Source organism: Podarcis cretensis (genome assembly GCF_951804945.1).
Source record: "Podarcis cretensis genome assembly, chromosome: 8".
NCBI lineage: Eukaryota > Metazoa > Chordata > Lepidosauria > Squamata > Lacertidae > Podarcis > Podarcis cretensis.
The window spans coordinates 1969603-1992573 of NC_137177.1; the positions used below are offsets into that span (position 1 = coordinate 1969603).

General features: G+C 46.9%; 2 protein-coding genes across 4 annotated transcripts in view; both read right to left on the reverse strand.

The window, feature by feature from the left end:
- The window catches only part of SUPT5H (SPT5 homolog, DSIF elongation factor subunit), a 118703-nt gene that overhangs the window by 45084 nt on the left and 50648 nt on the right, over positions 1-22971 (reverse strand). The gene's annotated exons all lie outside the window — the stretch shown is intronic.
- On the reverse strand, positions 10732-22900 carry LOC307222690 (uncharacterized protein; the record flags this gene model as incomplete). The annotated part of the gene is made up of 3 exons (XM_079988112.1): positions 10732-12850; positions 15213-15257; positions 22736-22900. The coding sequence occupies 3 exons, from the start codon at positions 22898-22900 to the stop codon at positions 12554-12556; spliced, it is 507 nt and encodes a 168-aa protein (XP_079844238.1). The 3' UTR covers positions 10732-12553.

Here is a 22971-nt window from a genome sequence, read left to right on the forward strand (position 1 = left end):
CCCTTCTCCTTGTGCCCTCCATCTTTCCCAACATCAGGGTCTTCTCCAGGGAGTCTTCTCTTCTCATGAGGTGGCCAAAGTACTGGAGCCTCAGCTTCAGGATCTGTCCTTCCAGTGAGCACTCAGGGCTGATTTCCTTCAGAATGGAGAGGTTTGATCTTCTTGCAGTCCATGGGACTCTCAAGAGTCTCCTCCAGCACCATAATTCAAAAGCATCAATTCTTCGGCGATCAGCCTTCTTTATGGTCCAGCTCTCACTTCCATACATCACTACTGGGAAAACCATAGCTTTAACTATACGGACCTTTGTTGGCAAGGTGATGTCTCTACTTCTCAAGATGCTGTCTAGGCCTGTCATTGCCCTTCTCCCAAGAAGCAGGCGTCTTTTAATTTCGTGGCTGCTGTCACCATCTGCAGTGATCATGGAGCCCAAGAAAATAAAATCTCTCATTGCCTCCATTTCTTCCCCTTCTATTTGCCAGGAGGTGATGGGACCAGTAGCCATGATCTTCGTTTTTTTGATGTTGAGCTTCAGACCATATTTTGCACTCTCCTCTTTCACCCTCAATAAAAGGTTCTTTAATTCCTCCTCACTTTCTGCCATCAAGGTTGTATCATCTGCATATCTGAGGTTGTTGATATTTCTTCCGGCAATCTTAATTCCGGCTAGGGATTCATCCAGCCCAGCCTTTCGCATGATGAATTCTGCATATAAGTTAAATAAGCAGGGAGACAAAATGCAGCCTTGTCGTACTCCTTTCCCAATTTTGAACCAGTCAGTTGTTCCATATCCAGTTCTAACTGTAGCTTCTTGTCCCACATAGAGATTTCTCAGGAGATAGATGAGGTGATCAGGCACTCCCATTTCTTTAACAACTTGCCATAGTTTGCCATGGTCGACACAGTCAAAGGCTTTTGCATAGTCAATGAAGCAGAAGTAAATGTCTTTCTGGAACTCTCTAGCTTTCTCCATAATCCAGCACATGTTTGCAATTTGGTCTCTGGTTCCTCTGCCTCTTCTAAATCCAGCTTGCACTTCTGGGAGTTCTCGGTCCACATACTGCTTGAGCCTTCCTTGTAGAATTTTAAGCATAACCTTGCTAGCGTGAGAAATTAGTGCAATTGTGCGATAGTTGGAACATTCTTTGGCACTGCCCTTCTTTGGGATTGGGATGTAGACTGATCTTCTCCATTCTTCTGGCCACTGCTGAGTTTTCCAAACTTGCTGGCATATTGAGTGTAGCACCTTAACAGCATCATCTTTTAAAATTTTAAATAGTTCAGCTGGAATACCATCACTTCCACTGGCCTTGTTATTTGCAGTGCTTTCTAAGGCCCATTTGACTTCACTCTCCAGGATGTCTGGCTCAAGGTCAGCAACCACACTACCTGAGGTATATGAGACATCCGTTTCTTTCTGGTATAATTCCTCTGTGTATTCTTGCCACCTCTTCTTGATGTCTTCTGCTTCTGTTAGGTCCTTTCCACTTTTGTCCTTTATTATGGAAATCTTTGTACGAAATGTTCCTTTCATATCTCCAATTTTCTTGAACAGATCTCTGGTTCTTCCCATTCTATTGCTTTCCTCTATTTCTTTGCATTGCTTGTTTAAGAAGGTCTTCTTGTCTCTCCTTGCTATTCTTTGGAAATCTGCATTCAATTTCCTGTATGTTTCACGATCTCCCTTGCATTTTGCTTGCCTTCTCTCCCCCGCTATTTGTAAGGCCTCATTGGACAGCCACTTTGCTTTCTTGCATTCTTACCACAATTGTTACCACAATTCTTACCACAATTGTTATAAGAATTTTAAAGTCATATATATATATTAGATGTTCATAAACATACCAAGCAAACACATACAATATGTAAACCACATGTCTGAAACCCACAAAAAAGTCCTGAAACCATTTTCTCTCTCCCAAAATGACCTCAAATGTTTCGATGGAAGGAAATGGGAAATCTCCCCATTGTCTCTTTCACAAATCCTGTCTTAAGGGCACATTTAAGATATGAACAAGGTGTGAGCCTGGGACCTGGCACCTGGATTCAGGAATGGAGTAGTTAGCATAACAAAAGAGTGGCCAAGATGCCCAGGTAATCCAATCAGGTAACCTGGCAGACAGGAAGAATCAAGAGATCCAGATTTCCGCCCCTTCTCTGATGCATTAAGAGGGTGGTCTTGGGCCACACCCCTTCTGTGATATATGTATGATGTTTCTGGGGGTGGTCGTGGACACCAGGGCGGGCAATTTAAAACTCCTGTGGGAAGCTGTTGTGCAACAATAAAGATCGTGGTCTACTGACCGCTGTTTTGCTCCAAATTACTTGACCGGAACTTCCTTCTTTTACTGTCCTCATGGACCCATGAGGGACTCGCACCCCGACGAGCTGGGCTGTTGAGTAGCCTCTCACTCCAGAATTTATCCTTACCAATTTTGTATTGAAAGCCACTTAATTAGATTTTAATTTGATCCTGACTTGTTTTTAGGAGGTAATTTAATTATTGTTTGATTTTATATTAATGTTATATATTTGATGTTAGCCGCCCTGAGCCTGGTTTCGGCTGGGGAGGGCAGGATACAAATAAAAGTTGTTGTTGTTGTTGTTGTTGTTATTATTATTATTGGAACATGACAAAGGAAAAAAAAGACATTTATCAATTTGAAAACGATCATGATCCATGCAGGTAAGTTGAGATGAGGAAACAACAGTTTTGATGCTGCCTTTTCTGCCAAAGGAGGTCAAATCCTATCCTCATAACGACCCTGTAAGGTAGTTCAGGTTGAGAAGAAGAGAGTTGCTTAAGTTGCAGGGATATCATTCCAGGTATCTCTGGTCTTCTTCCCACACACTAACCGCTACTCATAGAATCATAGAATAGAATCATAGAATCATAGAGTTGGAAGAGACCACAAGGGCCATCGAGTCCAACCCCCTGCCAAGCAGGAAACACCATCAGAGCACTCCTGACATATGGTTGTCAAGCCTCTGCTTAAAGACCTCCAAAGAAGGAGACTCCACCACACTCCTTGGCAGCAAATTCCACTGTCAAACAGCTCTTACTGTCAGGAAGTTCTTCCTAATGTTTAGGTGGAATCTTCTTTCTTGTAGTTTGGAACCATTGCTCCGTGTCCGCTTCTCTGGAGCAGCAGAAAACAACCTTTCTCCCTCCTCTATGTGACATCCTTTTATATATTTGAACATGGCTATCATATCACCCCTTAACCTCCTCTTCTCCAGGCTAAACATGCCCAGCTCCCTTAGCCGTTCCTCATAAGGCATCGTTTCCAGGCCTTGGACCATTTTGGTTGCCCTCCTCTGGACACGTTCCAGTTTGTCCGTGTCCTTCTTGAACTGTGGTGCCCAGAACTGGACACAGTACTCCAGGTGAGGTCTGACCAGAGCAGAATACAGTGGCACTATTACTTCCCTTGATCTAGATGCTATACTCCTATTGATGCAGCCCAGAATTGCATTGGCTTTTCTCGGTGGTGTTTTGCACCAGCTCTTTCCTCCCTGCATACTTTCTGGTCTTTCGTTATTGTCTCCCCTGCTGTCAAAATTTAGACTGCGAGCTCTTGGGGCAAGGACCGACTGTCCTTGTTTTATGTGTGTTGTTCTGTTGATACATCACTTACACTACATAAATCTCCCAATATCTGCTGAGGGGATGGATAGCTGGAACCCAAGAAATGGCTGTCTCAGTGATGACAACCTTTTCCCAGCCCAGGGGGTCATATTTCATCTGGAGAAACAAACAAAGAAAACCGTACAGAGGCAGGAATAGAAATTGCCCTTAGGAATAGAGATTTCTCCAGGGGATACAGTTCTGAACAGCACGAAGGGCCTGGCTGTGTTGTTTCGCTGATGAGGGAGAGACGGGGAAGAGGAGATGCAGATGGCATTGTCTTGTTTTGTGAACCTTAAAAATCGGACTCTCGGGGGGGACGTCCCCATTCCGGCTGTAGATTTTCTCGGGGGAAGGACCTGCCAGATGGGATTTGTCCACTCTGGAGAATTCAGCTCTGGAGGGAATCTACATGAAGGGGAACTCCTGAAAAGAGAGGCAGAGCAAGATGCAGCTGTTTTTAACGAGGAACATCTGGCGGTTCTGTTTACTCGGCAACGGAGAAAAAGTGCAATGCCCCATCTCGGTCAATTCTGTGGAATTTTGAAGTCATAAACAGGGTAAGGTCATCCAAGATCATGAAGTACAGTGGCACCTCGGGTTACAGACGCTTCAGGTTACAGACTCCGCTAACCCAGAAATAGTACCTCGGGTTAAGAACTTTGCTTCAGGATGAGAACAGAAATCGCGCGGCGGCAGCAGGAGGCCCCATTAGCTAAAGTGGTACCTCAGGTTAACAACAACAACAGTTTCAGGTTAAGAACAGACCTCCAGAACGAATTAAGTTCTTAACTCGAGGTACCACTGTACATGCTTGGTATTCCACCAACTGCTTAGTTGCATAGCATTTTAGGTCCCTGCTTAGTTTCCTGTTTTTGCCAGCTCTGTGCCATCATCTCAAGGCAGTTCAGAACTGGTGCAGAATGGCAAATGTGGTGCAGAATTCAGATTCTGTAAAACCCAGTGCTTTCCCAGATGACCTGTTTATTCATCCTTATTTGCTTGCACAAAACTTATGCGGGCATCAGACTATGTCTGGTATTATGCTGTGGGTTAAACCACAGAGCCTAGGACTTGCCGATCAGAAGGTCGGCGGTTTGAATCTCCGCGAAAGGGTGAGCTCCCGTTGCTCGGTGCCTGCTCCTGCCAACCTAGCAGTTCAAAAGCACGTCAAAGTGCAAGTAGATAAATAGGTACCACTCCGGTGGGAAGGTAAACGGCATTTCCGTGCGCTGCTCTGATTTCGCCAGAAGCGGCTTAGTCCTGCTGGCCACATGACCCAGAAGCTGTACGCCGGCTCCCTTGGCCAGTAAAGCGAAATGAGCGCCGCAACCCCAGAGTTATCTGCAACTGGACCCAATGGTCAGGGGTCCCTTTACCTTTACCTTTACCTTTGCAGAGTGGTAACACAATGAAGATCATTCGTCCTGATTTGCCTGTGGCCTCTTCCTCCACACCTAGTTCCTTCCCCCGGGAGGCAGTCGCCATCTCTTTGAGCCTCTGTTCCCCGGTCTTAGCCCCCATAGCTCCATGTCACCCTCCTCTTCCCCCTTCCTGTCCTTCTTATGTAAACCATTGTGCACTTGAAGATTTTACTGCTGTTTAATGTTTTGTTGGTTAATTTTATTGCGTGCATCTGCTTTAAGTGACTAACATGCGCTGGGCTTGCTTGGCTGTGGGGGGTAGAAATTCCATAATTTTTTAATTCTTTGGGGGCAGAGTTTGCACAGCCCCAAGTTCAAGACATCTTCTGCATGGAAACAAAAGTCCAGAAACTCCTAGTAGCTGAATCTGGCCATTACCCGCCAATCTACCAGGACATTTGCAGGGAAACCAAAATGCTTTTTTACAAAGCTATTGTACCACCAACCTTACTATCTGCTTGTGAAACATGGACCACTTATAAACACCATCTCCAATTTCTCGAAAGATTCCATCAATGGTGTCTCTGAAAATTTTTACACATCACTTGGGAAGACAGGCGAACTAACACCAGAAGCAAAGATCACCAGTGTCGAAGCAATGATTCTTCAGCATCAACTTCGTTGGACTGGTCATGTTGTGCGGATGCCTGATGATCGTCTTTCAAAGCAACTACTCTATTCCGAACTTAAAAAGGGAAAGCGTAATGCTGGTGGTCAACAAAAGAGGTTTAAAGACTGTCTCAAGGCAAATCTTTAAAAATGTAGTATATAAACACCAACAATTGGGAAACACTGGCCTGCGAGCGCTCCAGTTGGGGAACAGCCGTGACCAAAGGTGTCCTGGGCTTTGAAGACACTCGAACTCAGGACGCAAGGGAGAAACGTGCTAAGAGGAAGGCACGCTTGGCAAATCCTGATCAACTCCTGCCCGTGAACCAATGTCCCCACTGTGGAAGGACGTGTGGATCCAGAATTGGCCTCCACAGTCACTTACGGACTCACTGTTAAGACCATTTTCATGGAAGACAATCTTATTCAACTACGAATGATCGCCAATGTTGAATCTTGGGGGCTAGCCTTAAAACTAGCCTGTCCCAGTTTGGGTGTTACAAATCTGAATGACCCTTCTCTGAGCCCCACATCTCTGTATAACTAGCTTGGGTTTGCCTCTCACTGTCTTAACTGTCTTCACAGTCTTAATTGCAGCAAATGTTATTTTGGACTTTCCATGGATCTGCATTTGCTCTCACTGAACTTTAAAGAGAAGGGACGCAGGTGGCGCTGTGGGTTAAAGCCTCAGCGCCTAGGGCTTGCCGATCGAAAGGTCGGCGATTCGAATCCCTGCGGCAGGGTGCGCTCCCGCTGCTCGGTCCCAGCGCCTGCCAACCTAGCAGTTCGAAAGCACCTCCGGGTGCAAGTAGATAAATAGGGACCGCTTACCAGCGAGAAGGTAAACGGCGTTTCCGTGTGCGGCTCTGGCTCGCCAGAGCAGCGATGTCACGCTGGCCACGTGACCCGGAAGTGTCTCCGGACAGCGCTGGCCCCTGGCCTCTTAAGTGAGATGGGCGCACAACCCCAGAGTCTGTCAAGACTGGCCCGTACGGGCAGGGGTACCCTTACCTTTACCTTTTAACTTTAAAGAGTAGGTTTCCACAGTGGAGCCACTGGGACTTTTTAGTTTAGAGAAAAGGCAAGTAAGAGGCAACATGATAGAGGTTTATACAACTATGCTTGGCATGGAGAAAGTGTGTCAGGGGGCTGCCATCGGAACAGGGGAGGGAGGCATGGAATACAGAGAGGTGCCCAGCTTCTGAGGAGCAGCTCCTCCTTCAACGATGGGGAAAGCCACACCTCCAGTGGAGCAGAGGGGGAGTGGGAAAGCCAGGCGAGGGGAGGGCTACTGAGAACCCAGTGCTATCCCAGATGACCTGTTTATTCATCCTTATTTGCTTGCACAAAACTTATGCGGGCATCAGACTATGTCTGGTATTATGCTGTGGGTTAAACCCGGAAGTAATGGAGTGTGTTACTTCTGTGTTTCACCGCTCGTGCACGCGCAGATGGTCAAAATGACGTCATGCGCATGCGCGGAAGCGGCGAAACGCGACCTGGGCACGCGCTGTTGCATCTTACGTTCTGTTCAGGATGCGAACGGGGCTCTGGAACAGATCCCGTTTGCATCCTGATGTAGCACTGTATTGCTGTTTCATCCGATGCCTAAGCCAATACTACTCACATGCTGTAACCAATAAAAGCTGTGGCCTAATTTTGCCCATTAACCTAAAATAATGTGTCTTATTATACTCCTATGCGGGTGGCGCTGTGGGTTAAACCTCAGAGCCTAGGGCTTGCCGATCGGAAGGTCGGCGGTTCGAATCCCCGCGACGGAGTAAGCTCCCGTTGCTCGGTCCCTGCTCCTGCCAGCCTAGCAGTTCAAAAGCACGTCAAAGTACAAGTAGATAAATAGGTACCGCTCCGGCAGGAAGGTAAACGGCGTTTCCGTGCGCTGCTCTGGTTCTCCAGAAGCGGCTTAGTCATGCTGTCCACATGACCCGGAAGCTGTACGCCGGCTCCCTCAGCCAGTAAAGCGAGATGAGCGCCGCAACCCCAGAGTTGGCCACGACTGGACCTCATGGTCAAGGGACCCTTTACCTTTTTATGCGGGTGGCGGGTCCTCGACTCACAACAGGAGGCTGGACTAGGTGGCCCTTGGCCTGATCCAGCAGCCTCTTACGTTATTGGAAACCTGCCCTTTGCATTTGTGTTTCCCCCCCAAGCAGCAAGTCCTCAAATGGTGTCAGGAGCTGGGTGGCCAGCTCCTTAATTTGCATCGCTGACAGAAGGCTGCTTAACTGATGTAAATAAAGCCACCCCACCCTCAGGCCATGGAGCTTAGTGTGAATCTGTTCTTCATTACTGTAAGTAATAAAAATCTTTCTGCCTCCACTCATTGTCATGCAAACAACTTCGGGGAAAACATCCCCTACCATTTAAAAAATTTATTGGATGGCACCAGATGCCTACAGCGTGAGTTATTCTTCCTTCCTCTCTCTCCAGAGTGTTTGTTGACGGGAATTAATATTCCTGCCTTTTCAAGTCTGGGAAGCTGGTCTGGCCACTGCAAAAGGGCTAGTTTTTAAAAGCCAATTGGTCGGTAGCAAAGGATGAGCTAGAAGGACGTGAGAGGCCAAACTGTGGCTTGAGCCAAGAAAGACTGAAAAGCCTCAAGATTGGTAAGAATCAGAGGACATCTAGGTCGGCCGCGGATGACAGAGACTCAGCCTGAGTGCCTTTGAGGCCTCAGAGAGAGCATCCTTCGACACTGCTGGACCCTTCGGAATCCGAACTTTTCCTTTCAGGTTTTTTGGAGAAGGCGCTTTGTCCATGCTCCCTACCTGCCACTTCACAGCTATTGGGCCGCTCAGGACAAGCGGTCTCCATTGTCCCGGATGTCCTCTGCCTTGTTTCTTGTTTGGCATACAGTGGCGCCGTGGGTTAAACCACAGAGCCTAGGGTTGCCGATCAGAAGGTCGGCGGCTCGAATCTCCGCGACAGAGTGAGCTCCCATTGCTCTGTCCCAGCTCCTGCCAACCTAGCACGTCAAAGTGCAAGTAGATAAATAGGTACCACTCCGGCAGGAAGGTAAAGAGCGTTTCCGTGCGCTGCTCTGGTTCGCCAGAAGCGGCTTAGTCATGCCGGCCACATGACCCGGAAGCTGTACGCCGGCTCCCTCAGCCAATAAAGCAAGATGAGCGCCGCAACCCCAGAGTTGGTTACGACTGGACTCAACGGTCAGGGGTCCCTTTACCCTTTACTTTAAGGTTGGTAGTGCAATAGCTTTGTAAAGAAGCATTTTGTGTTTCCTGCGAATGTCCCGGTCCTCAAACACTCTGCACTTCAATCAGGAGAAAGCCGCACTCACAGAGCTCAGGAGATGCTGGATTTCGGCATCAGTGTCGGCCCTTGTGAAAAGGTAGGAGAAGTGATTGACACTTTCCAACGTTACACCACTGAGTTGGATTTGTGCTGCTGCAGAGGGGTTATTTTGTACTCATTGGTGCAGCACTTTGGTTTTTTGGATGTTGAGCTTTTGCAAGATGTACACACACACCATGTTTGTGAAAAACAACATGCAAGAACACATTATATTAGGGGGAACTGCTTGCAAAAATGTGCACTTTGGTCAAAAACAGTATACAAAAATGTGTTTATGGTGGAAAGTCACACTAAAATGCTGAATAACTTTGAAGACGACTTTAAATTATTTTTTTTAAATCACCAATTGCTGTGCAAATGCGAAGAACTGAATTTTAGAAAGAAACAATGAGAATTTGAGAGGGTTGAAACAGACAAACCTTTCTGTCCCCCCTCAAGGGCTATGCCCAAGTCAGTGGGCATTTGAAAACTCACCAATTCTCGTGGCTTGATGGCCAAGCCCCCCCTGCCTTCTCAGCTGCAGCAAATGAAACCCCTTCAGGCTGACATCATCAGAGCTCCTCCAGGATTCTCCGGGAAAAGGAACACCTAGTTTTCATGAAGACACCACAATAACAATGAGATGGGTAATTCACAGGGTACCCTGGCTTGGGTTATGGGACTGGTCTGTGTCAGGATATGCTTGCTCAGGTAGTCCTAAGTGGGCAGCAAGGACATTGATCTCACCATACCTGGATGTAGAGGTAACGCTCCGCTTTGCGAAGGCAAACCTCGCACCAGATGTGCAACAATATGTCAAGGAACATTACGCCTGCTTTCCCTGACCTTTTGCCTTCTTGGCTAGAAAACAGGGTTTCCCCCCCTAATCTTTTGCCCTCTCACAATTTGTTAAACATATCGCTTGGCTGGAGCATGACGGGGGACACAGATGTCATCAAGTATCGGGGGGAACATCTGAGGGAAACACCTGCTGACACATGTATTTGCTAACACTGGAAATGTGCTTAGATGGAAATATGTTAAGTTCAGGGTGGTTTCGCTACTGTTTCCAATGGTTGATTTCTGCTAATAAAAGGAGCCTCTGCAGAGCTAGCCGGCATCTTGCTTGGAGCATGCTTGCCTCAGGTGACCCAGGGAGACAGGAGATTCACAGGGGCCAGCTAGATGCCCTCATGGGAAACCTTCAAGCAGGACCCGGGTGCAAGAGCCATTCTTCCCTTCTGTGGTCTCCACCCACTGGCATTCTGGCATGCTTGCTTGGAGAAAAGCCTTGCTTAAGCTCAGGGGAAGGGATTGCTGCTCTGCTGCTACTTATCAATGAATAAACATTCCCCAAAGGCTGTTCCGCCCCCACCGTTGATGTAGATGGGAGCACGAAGAAGCCCAAGCCCTTGTAAATCACACACTTTATATTTAATACAGTGCAACAAAAATAGTTAAGAATGCAAGAACTTTTACAGATTAAAAAAATAGTTTTTAAACCATCTGATGGAAATACGTTAAGTTCAGGGTGGTTTCACTACTGTTTCCAATTGTTGATTTCTGCTAATAAAAAGAGCCTCAGCTGAGCTAGCCGGCAGCTTGCTTGGAGCATGTTTGCTTCCGCCAGCTCACCAGCATTACCAACACCTGTCTCATGTCCATCACTTCACCTGGATACAAACATTGGTCCCCACCCTGTTTATGCTTCTCTAAGTGGTTATTTTTAATCTGTCCTGAATCTTCCAATATTCAGGTTCGTTGGATTTCCACAAGTTCATGGAAAGTGCTCTCATTTAATCACCAGAACAACTCTTTGAGATCGGTGATACTGAGAAGCAGCAACTGGTCCCCACCAGCTGAGCTTCAGGGCTGGCTGGGGATTTGAACCCGGGTCTCCCAGGTCCTAGTCCAGCTCTCTAACCGCTATGCCACACTGGCTCTTTCATGTAGCCTGGTATCAACTAGACCTGGTATAAGGGAGCTTCCCATTTTCCTATATTAACAACAGATAAAGTGAGGGAAGGGATACTTACTAGCTGTTGCCAGGAAGATCGGGATCTGTTGGGGCAAGGAAGAGATGCATGCCCTTCTGCTTACATTTGTGTAGTAGAAAGGCTAACCATTCTCTCTTCCAGTCCGGCTCTGGGTCTTGCAACTTAGAGAGACAACGGAGATCAGCTGCCAAAGCACTTTCATCCAAAATTTGCAACTTGCACCATTACTGGTGTGTCTGGTCCAGAATGTCCGGTCAACATCCACTCACCAGGACAGCGACAGCTGCCACCTCACTGGTACTGTCTGTATCCGTCGTCCACAAGACCTTCTTCTGGTGCAACGGAAGTTGTGTCTCATGCCCCAACGCAACAGGGTAGCCCAGGGTCACTGAGGGCACCGATCATGCAAGAGATCCCTCCAACAGAGGAACCCATGAATTGCCAACACAGAGTAGACATGCTATCCCAGAGCCACGGACAAAGTCAAGGGGGAGTAGAATAAAACCGTTGCGTTGGAAGGGACCCAAGGACCGTTGAGTGCAACCCCCCACAATGCTGGAATTTCAGCTGAAGCATCCCTGACAGATGGTCACCCAACCGCTGCTTATGTGCTGGGCCCGGGGGTAACCTGAGTGATGCGGTACAGGTCCCGTCCCGAATCCAAGGGTTCCATGAAGAGTCAGTCCGACAGGGCAAAGGCAGGAAACCAGGTACAGGATCTCAGGCAGGTTCTAGCAAACATCAATGTTGCTCCTGCAACCTGGGGCGGGGTCCGACGGCTTTTTATCTCTGTCGGGGTAACGGCCGGTCCTGATCCCCCGACGACTCACCTCCCTGTTTCGCCCGAAGGTGAGCACTCCTCCTGTGAGTACTCAGGTCTCTCCTTCTCTCGGACCTGAGTCTCTGCAGCTCGGGAGACGTCAGTGGGTTACTAGACCCAGGAGCCACCTCAGCCTCCCCTGACCCAACCGGTAGCGGAGCAGCTGTAAGTGATGGCCCAGCTGAAGGCAACGAGGTCATCCCCGCATCTGGAGCCAGGGCAGGCTCAGGCCCCTGACTCGGCCCAGCTGGTGTTTGATGCAGGGGAACCTGTGCAGACTGGGACTCTTCAGGATCAGGCCCCAGACTTGGTTCAGATGATGCCTGAGGCAAAGGATCCGGTGCGGACTATGACCCCTCTGGCTCCGAGTCCGAGTCCCAGGCCACCACAGCTCAGAAAACTCTAAGGGAGGAGACTCCATCACCTCCCGAAGGAGCCCATTCCACTGTTGAACAGTCCATACAGCCTGGAAGTTATTCCCTGTGTTTTGTTACAGTCTCATTTCTCGTGATTCGAATCTGTTGACTCTGGTCCTACCCTGTGAAGCAGCAAGAAGCAAGCTTGCTCCTCCATCGATGGGGCAGCCCTTCAGGTATTCAAAGACGGCTATCACCTCACCTCTCGGTCCTCTCTTCTGCAGGCTGAACATACTCGCTCCTTCAACCATTCCTCATCAGGCTTTGTCTCCAGTCTCTCGATCATCTTGGTCTCCTTCCTCTGCACACCTTCCAGCTTGACCATCTCCTCCTTCGACTGGCAAGGCTCCTCTTCACGGAGCAGGGGGTGGGCAGTACTTTCCCCCTAGGCTGACCCCGTTCCTGCAGTTCCACTGGTGCAACTCCAGCAGCCTGTTCAGGAAAACCAGCACAGGCCGTTCGGGGTGGTAGCGGCAGAGCCGGCAGGTGGGGCAGTGGCTCTGACTCTGGCTCCTTCTGCGTAGCTTCACCTGCACCTGGTTCAGCCGGGTGGCGAGCCGGGAGAGGAGGCGCTGGGTCTGCCCTTGCTGTGCCCGCTGAACCACCTGAAGCTCCTGGAAAAAGCAGCTCAGGTTGTCAGCATAGCAAACCTACTGGGACAAAGGAAAGAAGCAGAAAATGACAGGCAGCAGGGGTTTTTTTTTTTAAAAAAAAATTAGCTTTGCTTGCATTATATTACAGGCACCAGATACGTATTTTTTGCCTCACTTTTGACTCACTTTTTCCCTCCTAAAAAGTAAGGGGAAATGTGTGTGTGCGTCTTATGGAGCGAATGCAGGCTGCGCAGCTATCCCAGAAGCCAGAACAGCAAGAGGGATTGCTGATTTCACTGCACAGCAATCCCTCTTGCTGTTCTGGCTTCTGAGATTCAGAATTTTTTTTTTCTTGTTTTCCTCCTCCAAAAACTAGGTGCGTCTTGTGGTCTGGTGCGTCTTATAGAGCGAAAAACACAGTAATCCCTGTTCTGCATTTGCAAGAACTCACTCTTTTAGCGTTGTGGCACCTACACTTCGGAACTCCCTGCCTTTTGACACCCGGTGGGCCCCTTTGCTGTACTCTTTTCGGCACTTGCTAAAAACGTTTCATGGAATTGTAGAGTTGGAAGAGTTGGGGCATCCGATCCGACGCCCTGCAATGCGGGAATCTTTTGCCCGGGGTGGGGCTCGAACCCATGGCGCTGAGATTAAGACTCACATGCTCTTCCAATGGAGCTGTGTTTCTCTTTAGACAAGCCTATCCAGATACCTAGAATGCTGTTGTGTGGTTTGGGGGCTGATTTTCAGGTTTTGAATGTTTTCAATACAGTGGTACATTGGTTCTCGAACTCAATCTGTTCTGGAAGCCTGTTCGACTTCCAAAACATTTGGAGATGAAGGCGCAGCTTCTGATTGGCTGATTGGCCCCCGGGGAAAATGCTGACAGCCAAAACTAACGTTTGGCTTCCAAAAAAACATTCACAAACCGGAACGCTTACTTCTGGGTTTGTAGTGTTTGGGAGTCAATTTGTTTGGTGGAGCTGTGGGTTAAACCACAGAGCCCAGGGCTTGCCGATCAGAAGGTCGGTGGTTCGAATCCCCGTGACGGGATGAGCTCCCGTTGCTCGGTCCCTGCTCCTGCCAATCTAGCAGTTCAAAAGCACGTCAAAGTGCAAGTAGATACCGTATTTTCTGCTCTATAAGACTCACTTTTCCCCTCCTAAAAAGTAAGGGGAAATGTGTCTGCGTCTTATGGATCGAATGCAGGCTGTGCAGCTATCCCAGAAGCCAGAACAGCAAGAGGGATTGCTGCTTTCACTGCGCAGTGATCCCTCTTGCTGTTCTGGCTTCTGAGATTCAGAATATTTTTTTTCTTGTTTTCCTCCTCCAAAAATTAGGTGCGTCTTGTGGTCTGGTGTGTCTTATAGAGCGAAAAATACGGTAAGTAGGTACCGCTCCGGCGGGAAGGTAAACGGCGTTTCCGTGCGCTTCTCTGGTTCGCCAGAAGCAGCTTAGTAATGCTGGCCACATGACCCGGAAGCTGTACGCCGGCTCCCTCGGCCAGTAAAGCGACTGGACCTAATGGTCAGGGGTCCCTTTACCCTTTACTAATACTTCCACTCAACTGCTTTGAGTGTCACTGGTTCTCCTCTCTCTCTCTCTCATAACAATCAAGAGGTATATCATAGAATTGTAGAGGTGGAAAGTACCCCAACCCTTACAATGCAGAAATCATGTCAATTGAATGAAATAAGCTAAGATGAAATTATCCCATTTTTATTTCTTTCAACCCAACATAGAGATGGCTGGGCCAACCAGCTTTGCCTAGTTTGCCCTCAGCATCTCGGTGGCCACTCTCAGGAGGACCAAGGCACAGAGACAGGGGAACCATCAATCTTACCCAACATGGGCATTGTTATGTACTGAAGTTCTCACCCTGGGCCAGCAGGGGGATACTGTAGATAGTTATGCAAATAAGGGATCGAAAGTGACTTTCAGTGATTGGATAGTTCTAGAAAATTGTTACAGTTACGTTGTACTGGAGCTCTATATAAGCAGGCTGGCTGAACCCTTCAGTTCAGTTCTGTTCTGGCCTGTGAATAAACAAGAGCTGCTTGAAGAATTGCTGTGTCGTCTGATATGTTCACCCACAACGTAACAGGCATCGTCCTTAAAAGAGGAGTATGGGGCACGATAGCTTTCACGCTAACTTTTGACGGCTGGGTCTTTTTCTAATGCCTCCTGGGTGGTTTTGTTTTGCCTGCTGCGTTTAAATTTCTGCCTTTTTAACTGCTTTTCATCTGTTTATAAGCCATTGGTTTGGGGGAAATGCTTAAACGAAGAAGCGCATGAGGCGCATGTTTCAGCCAAGCACAGATAAGCCCCAAGCCCACAGGCTATTTGCAAGCAAGAAGATTTTGCCGGTTCCCACCCCGCCCTGCTCTCGCCATGCATACTGTCTGCAGGAGATACGCACAGTGATATTGTCTGGGGTGAACAGGGTTCCGTTGCTGGAGTTGCCCTGGAGGAAGACATCAACAGGCAGTTAGAGGAAATGAAGCTCCAACCTTCCTGGGAGGTTTTTAGACATAATAATAATATTATTATTGATAGACCTTTCCTTTGGAGTATCAGAATTCGCTTCAAGAGTCAATTAGACAGCAGTAAAATATTTTTATTTTGTCATGACAAAGTAACGGTACAGACACGCGTTGCCCAATGTCTGCCCCCAAATTCTGAGCGAGCCAGCTTTTTATACATTTGCAGAATAGAAGACCACCTGATTTCTTGTAAACCACCTGATTTCTGGGAAATCGAAACTTATAATAAGTTCCTATTACAATGTAAGGTCTTGGTCTCCCCTCCCTCCTTCCTGCAACCTCCCTTATCCTGGTATGACAATAAATTCTTGTTCTTTATCTCTATCTGCCCAAGCTAGACATTCCAACAAGGGGCCCAATTGCACTGTAACACTTAAGCAACAAACCCTGTCCCTCTGGCTGGTGTATCCCTTTGGGATAATACAACAATTATATTGTAATATGCCCCTTCATTATAATTTATTATTTACACCCAGCCACTCTGGGCAGCTTCCAGCAAAATATTGAAATACAATACAGTGGTACCTCAGGTTACATACGCTTCAGGTTACAGACTCCGCTAACCCAGAAATAGTGCTTCAGGTTAAGAACAGAACAGGTTAAGAATAGTGCTTCAGGATGAGAACAGAAATCATGCTCCAGTGGCGCGGCAGCAGCAGGAGGCCCCATTAGCTAAAGTGGTGCTTCAGGTTAAGAACAGCTTCAGGTTAAGAACGGACCTCCGGAACGAATTAAGTACTTAACCCGAGGTGCCACTGTATTGCTCAAAAAATGATATGCTAATATGCATAGATTAAAATGTGAAGTACTGGATGGAAGAAAATTAGTAAGGTAAGAGAATAAGAATATATAGATGATTTGAGAAGATTGTAGAATGCAAAGATTATTGTAAATTGTATAATGTGGAGGAAGTGGGGTTGGAGGGAAGTGGGAGGAAGGAGAAAAGAATAACATGATGGATTGAGGAAACAGAAATGTAAATGTATGGGGGGATGGGGAGGAAATGGTGTTGGCTTTGGTACATCTGTATTGTAATGTAATATGTGAAAACCAATATATAAAAAAGAAATACAATAATTCATCAAATATTAAAAGCTTCCTAAACAGGGCTGCCTTCAGATGTCTTCTAAAAGTCAGATAGTTCTTTATTTCCTTGACATCAGATGGGAGGGCGTTCCACAGGACGGGTGCCACCACCAAGAAGGCCCTCTGCCTGGTTCCCTGTAACCTCACTTCTCGCAGGGATGGAACCACCAGAAGGCCCTTGGATCTGGACCTCGGCGTCTGGGCAGAATGATGGGGGTGGAGACGCTCCTTCAGGTATACTGGACCGAGGCCGTTTAGGGCTTTCAAGGTCAGCACCAACACTTTGAATTGTGCTCGGAAACGTACTGGGACCGAATGTAGGTCTTTCAAGACGGGTGTTATATGGTCTCAGCGGTCGCTCACAGTCACCAGTCTAGCTGCCGCATTCTGGATTAGTTGTAGTTTCTGGGTCACCTTCAAAGGTAGCCCCACATAGAGCGCATTGCAGTAGTCCAAGCGGGAGATAACTAGAGCATGCACCACTCTGGCCAGACAGTCTGCGGGCAGGTAGGGTCTCATCCTGCATATTAGATGGAGCTTGTAGACAGCTGCCCTGGACACAGAATGGACCTGTGCCTCCTTGGACAGCTGTGAGTCCAAAATGACTCCCAGGCTGGGCACCTGGTCCTTCAGGGGCACAGTTGCCCCATTCAGGCCCAGGGAGTCCCCCCCAAACCAGCCCGTTCCCTCTCTACCTCTGGACAGAGACTGGACGGCCATCTGTCACAGACCTTAGGGTAAAGGGCAGGTTGTTGTTATTGCTGTTAATTTCTATGTACACCTTCCCTTAATATACACATTTTTGTAAATACTGTTTGGCTGGAGGACTGCGTTGCAAAATTCGGGCGGATTTTGAAGGCAGGCTGCGTTTCCGTGGCCGTATTAGTTCAAAAAGTGCAGGTTAGGTAGTTTCTCGTTAAAATGAAAAATGAATCTGATTTCAGTTCCCCATCCCACGTCAGATGCAATTTGTTGATATAAGGCAGGCTCCGACTCCTAAGCTCCCCTAGGAAATGAGCAAAGAAAGTTGGGAAGCGATCAGTGTCAAAGAAAACAAGGAATCCAGCGTTGGCTGCGCCACTAGTCCCATGTTTGCTTATCCCATCATATCATAGCTATCAGCGCATGCTAATCATGATCTCAATTCTCTGACTGCCGGTCCTTATATAGCCAAAACAGCTCCACCCGCGCAGAAGAGGGTGGTGTTAGCAAAGTTGGAGGAACTCTGGAGTTTTGCAGAAATCCTTAGAAAAACAGACAAGTGAAGATTGAGGAGAGAGATAAGGGCAGCTGTGGTGAGTCAAAGACTCCCGGGAACTGTAGTTTGATAAGGAGGCAGCCCCCCACAGCGCTATAATTCCCAGCACCCTTAAAAAAAACCCCACAGTTCCCAGGATGATCTGGGAGAAAGCCAAGGCAAAGTAGAAAACCAGTGCTTTAAATGGACAGTGACGGAGAACCTTTTAGAGACCGAATGCCCATACTGCAACCCAAAATCCACTTATTGATCGCAAAACGCCAACACGTCAATTTAATATGAGATAATAATGATTGTCTGCATGCGCGCATACAATAAATGTAAATAAGTTAATAAACCCAGCGAGATGGGTGGGGTATAAATATTGTTGTTGTTGTTGTTGTTGTTATTAAAAAGGTTAAGGGACCCCTGACCATTAGGTCCAGTTGTGGCTGACTCTGGGGTTGTGGCGCTCATCTCGCTTTATTGGCCAAGGGAGCCGGCGTACAGCTTCTGGGTCATGTGGCCAGCATGACTAAGCCACTTCTGGCGAACCAGAGCAGCACACGGAAACACCGTTTACCTTCCCACTGGAGCGGTACCTATTTATCTACTTGCACTGGCGTGCTTTCAAACTGCTAGGTTGGCAGGAGCAGGGACCGAGCAACGGGAGCTCACCCCATCGCAGGGATTCAAACCACCAACCTTCTGATCAGCAATTCCTAGGCTCTGTGCCCCACAGTGCCACCCTCGTTCCACCACCACCACCATTATTATTATTTATTATATTTTGCTGTTTGATGAGAGTTTGCCTAAGAACTCCATGAATGCTAACCTCGAGTTCCGTGATGAAGGAAAGGCAGGCCATTGGTGTATGCAGGGGCAGCCCTTATCAGAATAATAATCAGGATAGAGCAATAGAAATATTAAAACATATTTGGTGGGTATGTAGCTTTTACAGAGTGCTGTGGATAATTTACTGTATTTCCATCCTCGTAACATTAAAAAGTCCTTCTTGGCTATTTTATCTGTCCTACTTAACTGGCTGACTCAAACCAGAAGGGAAACAGCTGTTAGCTTCCTCCTTTCTGCTGCAAAGACCTGTGAAGGGATTTTGTCAAGGCTGTATATTGTCTCCCTGCTTATTCAACTTATATGCAGAATTCATCATGCGAAAGGCTGGGCTGGATGAATCCCAAACCGGAATTAAGATCGCCGGAACAAATATCAACAACCTCAGATATGCAGATGACACAGCCTTGATGGCAGAAAGTGAGGAGGAATTAAAGAACCTTTTAATGAGGGTGAAAGAGGAGAGCGCAAAATATGGTCTGAAGCTCAACATCAAAAAAACGAAGATCATGGCCACTGGGCCCATCACCTCCTGGCAGATAGAAGGGGAAGAAATGGAAGCAGTGAGAGATTTGACTTTCTTGGGCTCCATGATCACTGCAGATGGTGACAGCAGCCACGAAATTAAAAGACACCTGCTCCTTGGGAGAAAGGCGATGGCAAACCTAGACAGCATCTTAAAAAGCAGAGACATCACCTTGCCAACAAAGGTCCGTATAGTTGAAGCTATGGTTTTGCCAGTCGTGATGTATGAAAGTGAGAGCTGGACCATAAAGAAGGCTGATTGCAGAAGAATGGATGCTTTTGAATTCTGGTGCTGGAGGAGACTCTTGAGAGTCCCATGGACTGCAAGAAGATCCAACCTCTCCATTCTTAGGGAAATCAGCCCTGAGTGCTCACTGGAAGGACAGATCCTGAAGCTGAGGCTCCAAGACTTTGGCCACCTCAGGAGAAGAGAAGACTCCCTGGAAAAGACCCTGATGTTGGGAAAGATGGAGGGCACAAGGAGAAGGGGACAACAGAGGAAGAGATGGTGGGACAGTGTTCTCGAAGCTACTAGCATGAGTTGGGCCAAACTGTGGGAGGCAGTGGAAGACAGGAGTGCCTGGCGTGCTCTGGTCCAGGGGGTCATGCAAAGGCGGACATGACTAAACGACTAAACAAAAAATTGCATCTTGGTTTGCTACTGTTCTGAGTTTATATAATCACCATAGATTTTAACTCTGTGTCTGCTCTGTACGGTATGATTTGGGTGTTTCAATTAGTTTTTAACAGAGCCGTGACTCTCGCGTACACATTGCTCTAGCACTTGGTTGCAGGTTAAAACTTGCCTCTCCTCCGATGATCAGTTACACATGAGGAAATGACAGTTGGTGGGAAAGGGCAAGATAACAGGACGGAGAGAGAAGATGAGTGGAGGGGAAAACTAATAGGAACTATTGTTCAAATGGTGATATAAACATTGACTTCCACAAACTCGGGTTGCGGTTATTCTTTCCCCAGCTAAAGAGTGAAACTCAAACCTAGCAGTTACCAAACTTTTTGGGGGCCGCTCCCTTCCCTTGGTTTCACAAACTCATCCCCAGTGTCCCCTACCCTGTACAGTGGTGCCTCGCAAGACGAAATTAATTCGTTCCGCGAGTTTTTTCGTCTTGCGGTTTTTTCGTCTTGCGAAGCACGGACTTTGGAAAAGCTTCAAAAATCACCAAAGTCTTCAAAAACCTCAAAAAAGGCTACCATACCGCGTGCTATGAGTTGCTCCTTGAAGTGAATGCACAGTTTTAAGAAAAAGGAAACAAACTTGCAAGACGTTTTCATCTTGCGAAGCAAGCCCATAGGGAAATCCGTCTTGCGAAGCAACTCAAAAAACGAAAAACTCTTTCGTCTAGCGAGTTTTTCGTCTTACGAGGCATTCGTCTTGCGAGGTACCCCTGTACAAAGCAGGATAGTGCTTTGAACAACCCACTAAGGAAGAAGATAACCCAATAAAAATTTAAGAAGTAGCAACCGATTACACATTCCCCCCCCAAAAAAATCCAATTCATAGAATCATAGAATTGTAGAGTTGGAAGGATCCTTGAGGAGCATCTGGGTCCAACTCTGGCCATGCAGGAATATGCAACTGTACAAAACTATTTAGCTTAATCAGTTCAACAAAACTGGTGATCTAGTGTTGCCAGGTTTTCATAGTCAGGTGGTCATTTACATCTCACTATCCCCTCTCACCTCTTCACACCTTAGAATAAGCTGCTTCAAAAGCTCAGTATCCCCAAAGGAGCGTCTCCACCCCCATCATTCTGCCCGGACACTGAGGTCCAGCTCCGAGGGCCTTCTGGCGGTTCCCTCGCTGCGAGAAGCAAAGCTACAGGGAACCAGGCAGAGGGCCTTCTCAGTGGTGGCGCCAGCCCTGTGGAACGCCCTTCCAGCAGATGTCAAGGAAATAAACAACTACCTGACATTTAGAAGACATCTGAAGGCAGCCCTTTTCAGGGAAGGTTTTAATATTTAATGCTGTACTGTTTTTAACACTTGATTGGGAGCCGCCCAGAGTGGCTGGTGAAACCCAGCCAGATGGGCGGGGTACAAACAAATAATAATAATAATAATAATAATAATAATAATAATAATTCACATTAAGGAGGGAGAAGCTAGCCAGCGGACAAGCCAAGATGGAAATGTTTAAATGATTATTTATGTAGACATGTGACTACAGGTGGTCGTGAGCTTACCTGCCCAGGTAACACAAGGGCAAGTCACACAACACTCTCTCTTTGACTTCCTCTATCACTGGAGCAGCTTTTTAGCTATACAGTCATACTTCATGTTACATCCGCTTCATGTTATGTTCTTTCAGGTTACGTCCCGCAGTGACCCGGAAGTACCGGAAAGGGTTACTTCCGGGTTTCGCCGCTCGCGCGTGCACAGACGCACAAAATGACGTCACGCGCATGCACAGAAGCGCCAAATCGCAACCCACGCATGTGCAGATGCTCCACTGCGGGTTGCACTCTTTTCATGTTGCGAATGGCCCCCGGAATGGATACCATTCGCAACCAGAGGTACCACTGCACTTTGTAACTAAGTTTGCCTTCAGGGATCCAACTGTGAACTGATGATGTGAGTAAACTTCTTTTAATGACTTTGAATAAGGTTGTGGTGTGTTCATTCTTTTAGGAGGGATATAAGGGGACTTACCAGGAATCTGATATTGAGAGGCTTAAACAAGCCTGCAACCAGCTACCTGCTGTGAGTTTAAAAGGGGAATGTGAAACTCTGCTAAGTAAAGGAGCTTGCTAGCGCAAGTTAGGAAGGATATTAATAAACTATATACCCTCTCCTTTGGGATGGCAGAGGGTATATAGTTTATTAATATCCTTCCTAACTTGCGCTAGCAAGTTCCTTTACTTCGCAGAGTTTCATATCCCAAATGACAAAATTAATATTTTCTTGTACGCGACAACAGCAGCGAGAATGTTAATAGCCAATAACTGGAAAGTAAATTACGTTCCAACCAAAGAAGAATGGCTGAATAAATTATGTGAATACTTGGAATTAGCAAAGCTGACTGATTTGATAAGACAAAAACCAAAAAATATAATCCAGAAACAATGGAAATGTTTAAATGATTATTTATGTAGACAAAGATTAAATGTAAGGCATTGGTTGTGTTTAGAATAGATTTATGAAAGATTTAGAAAACTTATTGATTAGAATATTTGTGTGAGATTCTATGAGAAAAATACAGAATAACAATCTTGCTTAAAATGTATATAGGATGTGCAGTGTAAGTGATGGAAGTCAATCAATGAAATTTTATGATTGAGATATTTGGAAGAAATTCTTCCAACTTTTCTTCTTCTTTTTCTCCTTATTTTTTCTTTTTCTTTTCTTCCTTTTTTGTTCTTTTATATATATGTGTGCTTATCTGAAATATGTATGCATGTATGTATATATGTATTTGCAATATTTTGCTTGTGTATTTTGTAATAATTATGTTAACTAAAATTATTAATAATAATAAAAAACTATATACCCTCTCCTGCCTCCCTGAACATTCCCACATGGGGATCACATCCCTAAACATCTGGAGGGCACTGGGGCTGGGAAACCCTGATTCAGAACACCCTACTTCCGCCCCCCTCCATCCAAAACATCTGGCAATTTCAGCAGGCCTAATTTGCGCACCAACTCTTCCCACCCGTCTCTTGGTCCCTCTTTACTTACCATGCGCTGGATGATGCTTCGTAGAAGCCCAATGGACTCAGTCTGACACGACAGCTGCCTGGCAGCAGGGAGACCCAGGAACAGCATAGCCAGGAGGAAGATGCAAAGGTTGTGCAAGGCTGAAGGGTGTGGGGTTGCTCCGATCTCGGGCATGGACAGCCGCATTGTTAGATGCTTCTGGAGTATCCTGAAATAAGCAGAAATTGCAACCAAACACCACCCCTGCTCATCCACAG